This window comes from Choloepus didactylus, chromosome 19 (assembly GCF_015220235.1).
Source record: "Choloepus didactylus isolate mChoDid1 chromosome 19, mChoDid1.pri, whole genome shotgun sequence".
NCBI lineage: Eukaryota > Metazoa > Chordata > Mammalia > Pilosa > Megalonychidae > Choloepus > Choloepus didactylus.
Window position 1 is genome coordinate 53,090,881 of NC_051325.1, and position 13,568 is coordinate 53,104,448.

At 40.9% G+C, this 13,568-nt stretch overlaps 1 protein-coding gene across 4 annotated transcripts in view; it reads left to right on the forward strand.

Annotated features, from left to right (window-relative positions):
• Positions 1 to 13,568, forward strand: part of SLC9A8 (solute carrier family 9 member A8) — a 99,926-nt gene that overhangs the window by 53,285 nt on the left and 33,073 nt on the right. For all 4 annotated transcript variants that reach the window (XM_037810963.1, XM_037810961.1, XM_037810962.1 and 1 more), the window contains one exon: positions 13,232 to 13,370. In XM_037810963.1, the coding sequence (XP_037666891.1) occupies positions 13,232 to 13,370 (139 nt within the window). The remainder of the gene's footprint in view (positions 1 to 13,231; positions 13,371 to 13,568) is intronic.

A 13,568-nucleotide genomic window follows, 5' to 3' on the forward strand; every position in this document is an offset into this window, starting at 1 on the left:
GGTCTATATATGCATATGTTTTATTTAAATGCATTAATTTTGTTTCAATGGGCTTATACCCCATATACTGTATTGTAACTTTTCCATTGAACAGGGTTGGTAAAATAGTCTTCTGCAGCATCATTTTACTGTTTACAGAGAATTACTGTGTATGGATTTAATATGATTTATTTAACCAGTTCCCTATCATTGGCTTTTTTACTTGTCTCTTGGCAGAAGTTTCTGTAGCTTCATTATGAAATTATCATACAACATGCCACAAGACCTTTAAAAATCGATTGACTTTTTTTTTTTTTCTTATTTAAGATCTGCTCTGAAAGCCGCTTAGCTTTCTGCTTTTTACTTTTGTCTCATATCCTGGTTATACATATTGAACATTTGTGATAAAGAATTTTGCCCTACTTGGAGGTGACATCATGTACTATTTTTATATATTACAGGCTAAATCCCAGTGCTTTGTCTCTGATTTATTTAAAGAAAAAAATCTATCAGAGATAGGACATTTTCTAAGCTTTGCCAGGTCTTTTTGCCACAAAAAGGCCAAAGATTACGAGAACTTTTTAAAAAATTTTTTTAACTTTTTATTTTGAAATGCTTGCAAAATTATAAGGCAGTTAGAGAGATACTACAAACCCCAAACAAAGAACATACCCCTATCCTCCAGATGCCCAGATCTACCATTTTAAAAATTTGCTACATTTGTCATATTATTCTGTCTGTCTCTGTCCTTCTGTCTGTCTATTTATCAATCCATTTTCTGAACACTTGAATATAGGTTGAATGTATCATGCTTCTTGAACACTTATTACTGCCATGTACATTTCCTAGGTACAAGGATATTCATTTATGTAACCACCTGTATTAGTTAGGGTTCTCTAGGGAAACAGAACCAACAAGAGATATCTGTAAATAGAAGTTTTTATAAAAGTGTCTCATGCAACTGTGGGAATGCATGAGTCCAAATGCTGTAGGGCAGGATGTAGAAGTCCAAATTTCGTAGGGCAGGCAGCAAACTGGCAACTCCAATGAAGGTGTTCGTTGAGCTCCTCAGGAGATGCTGGCTAGCCAAAGAAGAAGAGAAGGTCCTCTCTCTCTATTCCTTAAAAGTCTTCAACTGATTGGACTAAAACCAGCTGATTGAATTCTCTCATTGCAGAAGGTATGCCCTTCATTGATGTAATCAGTCACGGGTGCAGTCAATTGACTGATGATTTAATAAACCAGCCTGTTGGTTTATTAACCAGCCACAAATGTCCTTGCAGTAACGGTTAGGCCAGTGCTTGCCTGACCAGAGACCTGGCCAAGTTGACACATGAACCTAACCGTCACACCACCTTAAGTGCAGTTATGAAGTTCAAGAAGTTTAACATTGATATAAAGTCTGTATTCAATTAGTTTCATATTTTTCTTCTCCCTTATTAGATTGTGTGCAGGATCATTTATTACATTTAATTTTCATTGTCTCTTTTTTTTAATTCAACTTTTTGAGATACATTCACCAACCATACAACCACCCAGAGTGTACAATCAGTTGTTCACAGTACCATTATATAGTTGTACATTCATCACCAAAATGTTTGAACATTTTCATTACCACACAAAAAAAGAATAAGAATAAAAATTAAAGTAAAAAAGAACACCCAAAACATCTCATACCCACCTCACCCTCCCTATTATTCATTTGTTTTTTCTCCTCATTTTTCTACTCATCTGTCCATACACTGGATAAAGGGAGTAGGAGCCACAAGGTTTTCACAATCACACGATCACACAGTGTAAGCTATATAGTTACATAATCATCTTCAAGAATCAGGGTTACTGGGTTGCAGTTCAACAGTTTCAGGTATTTCCTTCTAGTTATTCCAGTTCACTAAGAACTAAGAAGGGTTATCTATATACTGCATAAGAATAACCACCAGAATGACCTCTCTTGTCTATTTGAAATATCTCAGCCACTGAAACCTTGTTTCCCTTGTTTCATTCCTCTTCCCCTTTTTGGGCCAAGAAGGCTTTGTCAGTCCCACAATGCCGGGGCCAAGCTCATCCCCCAGGTCATGTCCCAAATTGCCAGGGAGTCTTAGACCTCTGGGAGTCATGTTTCACATAGCAGGAAGGGCAGCGAGTTTACCTGCAGAGTTGGCTTAGAGAGAGAGGCCACATCTGAGCAACGAAAGAGGTTCTCTGGGGGTGACTCTTGGGAACAGTTTTAAATAGGCTTAGCCTCTCCTTTGCAGTAACAAACTTCATAAGGGCAAGCCCCAAGATCGAGGGCTTGGCCTTCTAAATTGGTAGTCCCCAAGCTTGTGAGAATATCAGGAATCCCCCAGGTGGGGAAGTTTAATATTCCACATTTTTCCCCAGTCCCTCAGGGGGACTTTGCAAATACATGTTTATTCTGTGCCCAAATTACTCTGGGATGTATCAGGGCTTCACACTAAACTATACCAACCAACCAGATTTCACTCTCTATTCAAAGTTCCATGTAATTATGGTGTTTGAATAAACTGACCATACAAGTTAAATTATATAGTGTGCTACAAAAAATATAGACATCTCATCCTTTAGTCTCACACAGAATTTGAAGTTTTAAAACACATCAATATTGTCCTTTACCCTTTAGTCTGATTCACCTTAGTCCTAACCAAGTCCATTTTGTTCATATCTCTAATTGAAGTATAATCTCTTTTTCAGCTTCTTTAACATTTGCTCTATGGGGTAATGCTGACATTCATAGCTGCCAGACTCGGGCTCTGAGTCTCAGGTGTCACAGAGATACCCAAAGTTCCAGGGACCGACCAGGTTATACACAAAGAGCTCAGCACCTCAGAATTTAGAAATAGCCATTACAACTCAGGAATAGATGTAACTGCTGTAAGAGCATACAATCTAGGAACCTTTGCCATAAGCCTTCCCCTGATTTCCTATGCTCTCAGACTCAATTCTCAGAGTTTGCACATTATAGTTAGTTCATGTTAGTGAGGCATTATAATGTTTGTCGTTTCATTTCTGGTTTATTTCACTCAACATATTGCCCTCAATGTCCATTCACCTAGTTGTATATCTCACAACTTCATTCCTTCTTGTAGCAGCTCAATATTCCATTATATGTATACATCACAGTTCACCATTCCGTTCATCGGTCAATGTACCCTTAGGCCATCTCTATCCATTGTGAATCATGAATACTGCCACCATAAACCTCACTTCACAATGTCCATTTGTGTCCCTCTTTTCAGTTCTTCCAAGTATATACCCAATAACAGGGTTGCAGGACCATATGACAACCCCATACTTAGCTTCCTGTGGACCACCACATTGCCCTCCTGGTGGGCTGTACCATTCTATTTCCCCACCAACAGTGATTAGGTACATCCCTCTCTCCACATTTTCTCCAGCACTTGTATCCCTCTGTTTATTTTTTAGGCAGTTTTATTCACATACCATACACTCCCTCCTAAGTAAATAGTCAGTAGCTCCCTGTGTAATCACATAGTTATGCATTCAGCACCACTATCTATATGAGGACATTTCCGTTTCTTCCACAAAGAAAGAGGAAGAGGCAAAAAAAGAAAAAGAAAAAAAATGACAACTAAAAAGCAACAAAAGAAATAATAAAATTAAAACACAATACAATAAAAAGGTCAGATGACACCAATGCCAAGAATTCCATATCCCTCCCTTACATCCTCCTCTTAAAGACATTTATCTTTGGTATATTGCCTTTGTTACAATTAATGAAAGCCTATTACAATGTTACTGTTAACTGTAGACTCTAGTTTGCATCAAGATTGTATTTCTCCCCAATACCATCCCATTTTCAACACCCGGCAAAGTTGACATTCATTTGTTCTCCCTCATGTGAAAACATTCTTATAATTGTACATTTAATCGCAATCATTGACCACTCTAGGTTTCACTAAGTTATACCGTCCCAGTCTTTATCTTCTTTCCTTCTGGTGTCCTACATACCCCTAGCCTTCCTCTTTTAACTGTACTCACAGTTATCTTTGTTCATTGTACTTACAACATTGTGCTATCCATTTCTGGAGCTATACAATCAATCCTGTTGAACATTCTGTACTTCAGCATCAAATGCTGAATCTTTACCCTCTTTCTATCTCCTGGTATCTTCATTTCTACACTCTTCTCCAAACCTCTCTCTCCTGTCTTTTCCTATTTGTCTGTTGCACTCCCTTTAGTATTTCCTGTAGAGGAGGTCTCCTGTTCATGAATTCTCAGTGTCTGTTTATCTGTAAATATTTTAAACTCGCCCTCATTTTTGAAGGACAGTTTTGCCAGATATAGGATTCTTGGTTGGCAGTTTTTCTCTTTCTGTATCTTGAGTATATCATACCAAAGCCTTCTCGCCTGCATGGTTTCTACTGAAAGAGCTGTACTTAGTCTTATTGAGCTTCCCTTGTATGTGATGGGTCATTTTTCTCTTGCTGCTTTCAGAATTCTCTCTTTGTCTTTGACATTTGACAGTCTGATTAGTTAAGTGTTTTGGAGTAGATCTGTTTGGATCAATTCTGTTTGGGGTATGCTGCGCTTCTTGGACCTGTAATTTTATGTCTTGCATAAGAGTTCGGAAATTTTCATTGATTATTTCCTCTATTATTCTTTCTGCCCCTTTTCCCTTCTCTTCTCCTTCTGGGACACTTATAGCATATATATTCATGCACTTCATGTTGTCATTCAGTTCCCTGAGATCCTGCTTTTTTTTTTTTTTTTTCATTCTTTTCCCTATCTATCTGTTCTTTTGTGTGTAGGATTTCAGATGCCTTGTCCTCTAGTTCAGTAATCCTTCTGCCTCTCCAAGTCTGCTGTTGTATGTCTCCATTGTGTTTTTCACTTCTTCTGTTGTGCCTTTCATTCCCATAATTTCTGCCATTTGTTTCTTCAAGCTTACGAATTATTCCTTATGGTCACTGTTCTAGTTTGCTAATGCTGCTGGAATGCAAAACACCAGAGATGTATTGGCTCTTATTAAAGGGGGTTTATTTGGTTACACAGTTACAGTCTTAAGGCCATAAAGTGTCCAAGGTAACACATCAGCAATCGGGTACCTTCACTGGAGGATGGCCAATGGTGTCTGGAAAACCTCTGTCAGCTGGGAAGGCACGTGGCTGGCATCTGCTCCAAAGTTCTGGTTTCAAAATGGCTTTCTCCCAGGACATTCCTCTCTAGGCTACAGTTCCTCAAAAATATCACTCATAGTTGCACTTGGGATATTTGTCCTCTCTTAGCTTCTCCAGAGCTAGAGTCTGCTTTCAACGGCCGTCTTCAAACTGTCTCTTATCTGCAGCTCCTGTGCTTTCTTCAAAGAGTCCCTCTTGGCTGTAGCAGCTTGTCCTTCTGTCTGATCTTATATAGTGCTCCAGTTATTTAATTCAGACCCACCCTGAATGGGTGGGCCAACACCTCCGTGAAAATTATCCAATCAGAGTCATCACCCACACTTGGGTGGGGCACATCTCCATGGAAACACTCAAAGAATTACAATCTAATTAACACTGATAGGTCTGCCCACACAAGATTACATTAAAGATAATGGCATTTGGGGGGCATAATACATTCAAACTGGCACAGTCACCGATGTCTTCTTTATATCCTTCATCTTTTTTGTCACATTTTTGTTTAACTTGTTGGTTTGATTTAGAAGATTTGTTTATCTTTAATTCGTTGTTTCACATCTTGAATCTCAGTTGAGGTGTTAGTTTGTTCCTTTGACGGGGCCATATCTTCATGTTCCTGGCAGGGCTTGTGATTTTTTGCTGTCTAGGCATCTGATTTTCTTGATTAGTTGATTCTGGAGGTTGTTTTCTCTCTTTTTGTAGGGTTTTCTTATTATTTGTCTTTGATTTCTATATTTCTTTGTCTCTCTCACTGGCCAGTTGTCAGATTGGGTCTGCCCCCCAGTCTTCCCCCCAAATTAGGCATCCACTGTGGCCTGCCACAAAAATGGGAGACAGGCACTGGGCACCCCAGCAAGTTCACTGTGTGTGGTAATATAGATCTGCTGGCTTCCAGTGGTGCTGTTTTCCCCAGGTCAGCAAGACCTGGGTTTGTTTTAGAGCCCTGCTTTGACAGTTGGGTCTTCTGTATTTCTCAGCCAAACCAGGCTGGGTTTCTGTGCAGGTTGTGTAGAACAGCTCCTGTGACCCTAATAAAGGGTCTGGAGCATCGTTTAAAAAGTGTTTCTATTCCCTTGCACTTTCCGGACTCTCCAGCAGATGGCGCTGTTTGGTAACTTAATCGCCTCAGAGGCTGCTTTGCTTCCAAGCACAGACTGCATCTACCCCAGTGAGTTGAAACTGCAGGATTCCTATGCCTTCATTTTGCCAGCCAAAATCTGGCTTGATGTGGGGCTACACCTGTGGCAAAGTACTCCGTCAGCTGACCCAGTACTCCAGCTATTCCCAAGGCAAGGAAACAACCACCAGCTGCTGCTTCCCTCAAGGGTGGGGGAAGGGTTTTCAGACCCAGGGCTGGAAACACAGTCTCTGTGCACATTTTCTCAGTCTCTTTGTCCCTCACTGACCTGGGCCTTGAAGTGTCCTCCCCTGTCCTCCAGGTCTTCAAACAGTGGGGGTATGTCTTACTGCTGTGAGAGATTTTAAAATCGGTGTCCCTGGTGGGAGGGTTCCCATCTGCTGATTCTCTGCCTTTCCACACTGAGCCCCAGTGAGGGTGAGGGGAGAGGACCAGCTGGTCTGGGACAGAAGATTCCTACCTGATATTTCTTCTTTTTCTACAATTCAGCATTTGCAGGGTCCTTCTCCAGTCTATATCCCCCTCCAGAGTTTCAAACAATTCAGAATTGTCCTTTTTTTCCATTGAGTCTCTGGAGAGGAGTTTTCAGTAGCTGTTCATGTCGATGTGTTGATGACATCAACTCCCATTGTCTCTTTAGTTGCTTTTTTTTTTTATTTTTAATCGTGGAGCATATATATAACAAATTTTCCCATCTTAACTACTCCCAAGCGTACCATTTAATGGGATTAATCACATTCACAATATTGCAGTACTCTCACCACCTTCCATTACTAAAACTTTCCCATCTCCCCAGACAGAAACTCTCTACCCATTATGCATTAACTCCCTATTCCCTTGCCTGACAGCCTGTACTTTTATGTCTGTCTCCATGAGCTTGCATATTCTCTGATCTTTTCTTTGTAGTTAACATGGAGCTTAAATTTAAAATCCTAAATCTATAACAGTCTCATTTGTTTTGGTATCTACTTAACTACAATAGTATATACAAACTATGTTCCTATACTCCTCCAGCTTCCATCTTCATGTAGCTCTTGTCAAAAATTACTTGCTTATACAATATGAGTCCAAAATACTGGTTTCTCTTACATTTTATGCATTTGCCTTTGATATCCTATAAGAAACAAAAAGAGGAGTTACAAACCAAAATTGCAATAGCACTGGCATTTATATTTTCCCACATCATTACCTTACTGGAAATCTTTAGTTCTTCATGTGGCTTCAGTCTTTTGTCTATTGTCCTTTCCTTTCAACCAACAGAAGTCTCTTTAGCATCTCCTGTAGGACTGCTCTAGTGATGACAAACTCCTTCAGCTTTTGTTTATCTGTGAATGTCTTAATCTTTCCCTCATTTTTGAAAGACAGTTTTGCCAGATATAGAATTCTTGGATGGCTTTTTTTTGCTTTCAGCACTTTAAATATGTCATCCCACTGCTTTCTTGCATTCATGGTTTCTGATGAGAACTGGACACTTAATGTTATTGAGGCTCCCTTGTACTTGACACATTGCTTCTCTCTTGTGGTTTTCAGAATTCTCTCTTTATCTTTGGCATTCTACAGTTTGATTATATGCCAGGACATGGGTCTATTTAGGTATAACCTGTTTGGAGTTTATTGAGCATGTTGGATGTGCATATTCGTGTCTTTCATTAATTTGGGAAGTTTTCAGCCATTATTTCTTTGAATGTTCTCTCTGCCCCTTTCTCTCTTTCTTCTCCTTTTAGGACTTCCTCAATGCATATTATTGGTACCCTTGTTGGTGTCTGTATTAGTTAGGGTTCTCTTGGGAAACAGAATCAATTAGAGATGTCTCTGATTATCAAACTGTAAAAGTGACTCATGCAACTGTGGGTATGCACAAGTCCAAATTTTGCAGAGCTGTCAACAAACTGTCAACTCCAAGGAAGATGTCCGATGAACTCCTCGGGAAACGAACTGACAGCTTCGACGAACTCCTCGGGAAACGAACCGGCAACTTTGACGAACTCCTCAGGAAATGAACTGGGATCTTCGACAAACGTGCTTGATGAACTCCTCAGGAAACGAACTGGCAACTTTGACGAGCTCCCCAGGAAATGCTTCACTGGGCAGCCAAAGAAGAAGTGAAGGTTCTCTAACTGTCCCGCTTATAAGCCTTCAACTGATCACCCGGACCAAATCCAGCCAATTGCATTCTCTCATTGTGGAAGGCACGCCCCTTGATGAGTCATCAGTCAGCTGCAGTAAATTGACTGATGATCCAACAAACTGGCTGATCACGCGGACCAAATCCAGTCAATTGCATTCTCTCGTTGTGGAAGGCACGCCCCTTGATGAGTCATCAGTCAGCCGCAGTCAATTGACTGATGATCCAACAAACCAGCCCGTTGGTTTATTAACCAGCCTCAAATATCTTCACAGCAATTGTCAGGCCAGTGCCCACTTGACCAGACAGCTGGGTCACCTAGCCAAGTTGACACATGAACCCAACCATCACAGTGTCCCACAGGTTCCTCAGCTCTGTTCACTTTTCTTTATTCTTTCTTCTTTCTGCTCCTCGTACTGAATGATTTCAATTGTCTTTTCTTCAGTTTCACTGATTCTTTCTTCTGCCAGCTCCAACCTGCTGTTGAACGCCTCTAGGGAATTTAAACTGTCTGTTACCATGGTCTTCAACACTGGTGCCTTTTCATAATTTCCATCTCTATATTGATATTCTCTTTGGGTTCATTTATTGTTTTCCTGATTTCTTTTAGTTCTTTGTCCATGTTTTCTTTTAGCTCCTTGAGCATATTTAGGACCATTTTTTCAAGGTCTTTGTCTGGTATGTCCCAGGTCTGGTCCTTCTCATTGATGGTTTCCAATGTGTTAATCTTCTCCTTTGTCTGGACCATCGCTTCCTGTTTCTTTGTGTGATTTGTAACCTTTCTTGAAACCTGGACATTTTGATATTTCAATGTGTTATTACTGGAATTTAGGCCTTGGGGTGTCTGTTCCTTAAGTTTGTATCTAGCTAGTATTATGATGGAGCTTTCCTTGACTACCAGGAGTTAACAAAAAAAAAAAAGAAAAAAAGAAAAGAAAAGGAACAAAAGAAAACACCTTTCCCAGTCTTTGCAGATTGACCTGTACAAGTGCTGTCCTTCAGAGCTTATCCATAGAATGAGTTTAGAAAGTAACTCCAGATCCAATTGTAGGGGCCTCCCAATCCTTTCTGCACATGTGTCTTATCTTGGGTGTATGTATGTGGCTCTAGGAATTTCCCTGTTTACATGGATGCAAATATCCCTTCTTCCCTAGGAAATAGTTTCCTTGCAGTTCCAGGCATTGCACTGTATGTTCTACAATCAGCAATCCTTGCCCCAGGCAACATGACTTGATTGCTGTACTACAACATTCTATGCACAGGGCAAGTTCTGGGACAGCAAGTCCCTCAGGCCACCACCAGACAGATTGAGCCAGCCATACAAGTTCCTAGAATGTGCAGGAGGGTTTCTCTGATCCTTCAAGTACTGAGACCAGAATTCTGTGCTGAACTGGTGTGTGTGTATGTGTGGGGGTGGGGGTGGGGGGGAGCAGCCAGGGGCCCATAAGATCCTACCACTTTTAAGTAGTCTTTTTCTTGATTCGGCACTTGCCCTGTTACTATAATCCTTTAACTGTTTTCTGGAGCTTTGAGAAAGCAGTTTCTGCCAGGTCTTGCTGGTTGTTCAAAGCCTTTGTTGGGGGAATGGAGCCCTAAAGCATCTCACTTCACCATCGTGATCAAGGCGGGGCCAGGAGATCTTTTATTTTTAAAATGGAAGATGATAGAGTCGTTGCAAGTAGCTAAGGGTGCTTTTTGGAAAAGATCACCTGTGATGGGAATTCCCAAAACTGTATCGATCCATGGACCACATGCATATTATAGTTTGTAACATCCCCTTCCCACCTCCCCTTTTCACTCCCCACCCCCACCCCTCCACACACACACAATCATTATCACTGCTGATGCACGGATTGGTTTAGGAATCACTGACCTAAGACACTTCCCAATTTCATTGACTATTCAAAGCATGGTAAAGGCTGGTCATCTGCCATCAGTATTTGTTCAGGACCCTCTACATGCCAGAATCACTCTGGGGATTGGTGACTCAGACCAGTTGGACTGGATAATCTCTGTCTAAGGTGGGAGAAAGATGCTGATAGAGAAGTGAACTGTGCCTTGGGTGTAAGGGGAGAACAACCACTGGGAAGGATTCAAGGAGGGCTTCTCAGACATTGTCTTGTGAGCCAGACCATGAAGGGTTGTAGGCATTTTTCCACAAAGAAGAGGGAGAAAAGGGGCACAGTACACCTGCTACCTTTTTTTTTTTTTTTTTCTTTTCCTTTCTTTTCTTTTTTGAAGTACAGGAAGGAGGCAGCTGCTGTCACTTGTTTGTAAGGTAGAATCAAATCTTGTTTTAAAGGGTATACTTCATAAAGGATCATTTTCAAGGTTATCTGACATTTTTTTCTTTGAAACTGAATATGTGAATGAATTACCCCCTTTTTAATATTTTTACCTTCATAAGGGCCAGAAAGCAAAATCTCTTCTGTTTTTTTTTCATTAACTTGAATTAAATTACCTTAAGCTTTGATTTCTTGCTATGACAATTTATTTTTATAGTAATTACTGTAGAGGAAACCGTTTGTTCTCTCCAGCTACAGCTTAAGCTCACCTAAATGAATCCCAAAGCAGCATCGTCTTTTAAAATATTAGGCCAAAAAGAGTCAGAATTCTACTTTCACTTATTTTAAGTACAGAAACCATTGGCTTCAGCCCTGGATCTGCTGCCACCCCTGTGTGTTTGACTTTACCCAGTTACTCACTGTCTTTGTGCCTAAGCCTCCTCTGGATACAGTGAAAGTCTTAAAACTGGCCTGTGTGTCAGTAGTGGTAGTGATGGTGGTAGTGGTGGTTGTGGGGTTCGGGTGGGGAGGGGTTGGAAGCCATATATGCATGTCATCCCAGATCCATTTTGGGAATTGTCATCATAGATGATCTTGGCCTTCAAAAGCACTCTTTCATCACATACCCTTGGCTACTTGCAATAACTCCATCGTTTCTGTGGAGATAGGATGTTAACCTGTGAACTCCTGGGGGAGAAAAGGGGATAGGAGAGATACTACAGTCAGGTAAGTTTGAAAAAATTTTGTTAAAAGAAAGTTAGATTTCTTTTTTGCAGGGCTTCACGAAATCTTTATTATGTTATTTTGAGCTGTGAATCTCCACAAAGGGAGGTAGTATGCAGAGCTTCCTGAGGTTATTTGACCAAGCTACCCTTTTGTCACAGAGATTATCCTGCTTTAAAACTATACCAATTCATGAAATGCTGAGTATTGAAACTGAATATTACTGTTGGCCATTCTTTCTTTTTCATTTACTGATTCATCAAAAATTTATTTTTTGAGTGTCCTTTATGTACTAGGCCCTGGCTGTATTGCGGAAAACAATATGGACACAGTCTTGTTCCTCGTGGAATGATTCATTATAGTTTACACATGCTGTGAAGGAGAAGTAAGCCCATGAGAGCCCATGAGGGGTCAGGGCAGGTGTCCCTGAGGAAGTGACATTCACCCTGGGCTTTGACGGATGGATGGGAGAATTAGCTGGAGCCAGGGAAGGGTGAAAGATGACCTAAAGGGTGCCAGTGCCAGAGTAGCCCCACCCTGATGAGGAGGAGAGAGGGAGGTGACAAGGTGGGATGTGTGTGGCAGGAGGTAGGACAGGTCATGCCTGGAAGACTGGGCTTCCTCCTAAAAGCCTAAGGAAGCTGTTGATGGATTTTGATCCAGCCTGTAGCCTGATGAGATTTGCATTTTAAAAGGATCACTCAATCTACTAATTGGAGAGTGGTCTGCAGGAAGACAAGAATGGAGAGACAGACAGACAGATATTGGTGAGGCATTGGCCCTGGAATCAGAGAGTAGTAGCGGAGGGAGAGAAGTGGATGGATTGGAGAGAGGTAGGAGGTAGAATCAAAAGGAGAAGAATATTTAATGAGAATGACTCCATCTTAATGGTATAATGTTTTTTCCTTTGAGGGATAAAAACAACAATTGAATTTAATGGCTTCTGATGTTTTACTTTGGTCTGTTACAGTGAAAGGAGAGTCCTTTCAAGTCTTCCCCTAAATTGCCTTCCAAATCTACCCTCTCAGCCCCTTACCCCGTGACATTTCCTATTTGGGCAGCCCTATTCTAATGTGACTTCATGCTGTAGCTTCAATTTCAGGTTTTATCACAGGATTCCTGTACTGAAAACACTTCCTACTGAGTCCCCAGGGCCTTCAGGATGAACTACCAGCTCCTTAGCTTGGTTCATCAAAAGCCTCTCACAGGCCCTGCCTGCTTCTCTTGCCTTGTGTCTTGCCACTGGCCTTCTCCCCGCCCCATATCCTGTTTCCCGTGTATTGTCCATGCTAATCTGTGTCCTTGGATGTTCCCAGAATGTGCTGTAGCTCATGTATTCATGGGCCCACTCCCTTCACACATACAGTCAGTTCCCTCTGCCTGGAGTGATTTCCCCTCTTTCTTCACCTGGGTAACTTTTCTTTATCCTAAATCTAAATCCAGCCCACATGTCATCAAGAAGCTTCCTTGACCCCCACCAGTCTGAGTTAGATGGTCAGTTTCTGTTTTTACAGCCCTTCACTCTTCCCCCAGATTGTCAGTTCTAGAACTAATTGTCATTAGTTCTTGTTTGTCTCCCTCATTAGACTGGGGGATTTCCTTGAGGGCAGGGACTTTGTTCTCATCTCTGAACCCCCAGAAACTAACACAGTACCTGGAACAAAATAGGTGAAAGAATAAATGTTGGACTGACTGGCAAATGATGTAATGAATGAATGAAAGAATGAACAAACGAGAGGATAAGCAAGAAATAAGTTCTGAGTTCTAAGTTAATTTCTGATAACTTTTCATTGTAACTCCTTTCTCTTTTTCTTTTAATTCCTAGCACAGCTGAAGGTTTAACAAGAAAAAATATATCAGATGTCAGTGGGTGGCAAACATTTTTACAAGCCCTTGGCTACTTCCTCAAAATGTTCTTTGGCTCAGCAGCACTCGGCACTCTCACTGGCTTAATTTCTGCATTAATATCCTTTTAATGTAGTGCACACACATGGCTGAGTAGATTATTTCTGTGTACATCTATCTCTAGCCATTTTCTCCTGTTCCTTAAGGGGGTCGATTTTAGTTTAATGTTTTGTTTGAAGGAGGATTTTTATGTGAGTTTTAGTTGGGGGAACATTTTAATTGAAACTCAGAGATTTTTAAATTTAATGTGTGAAATT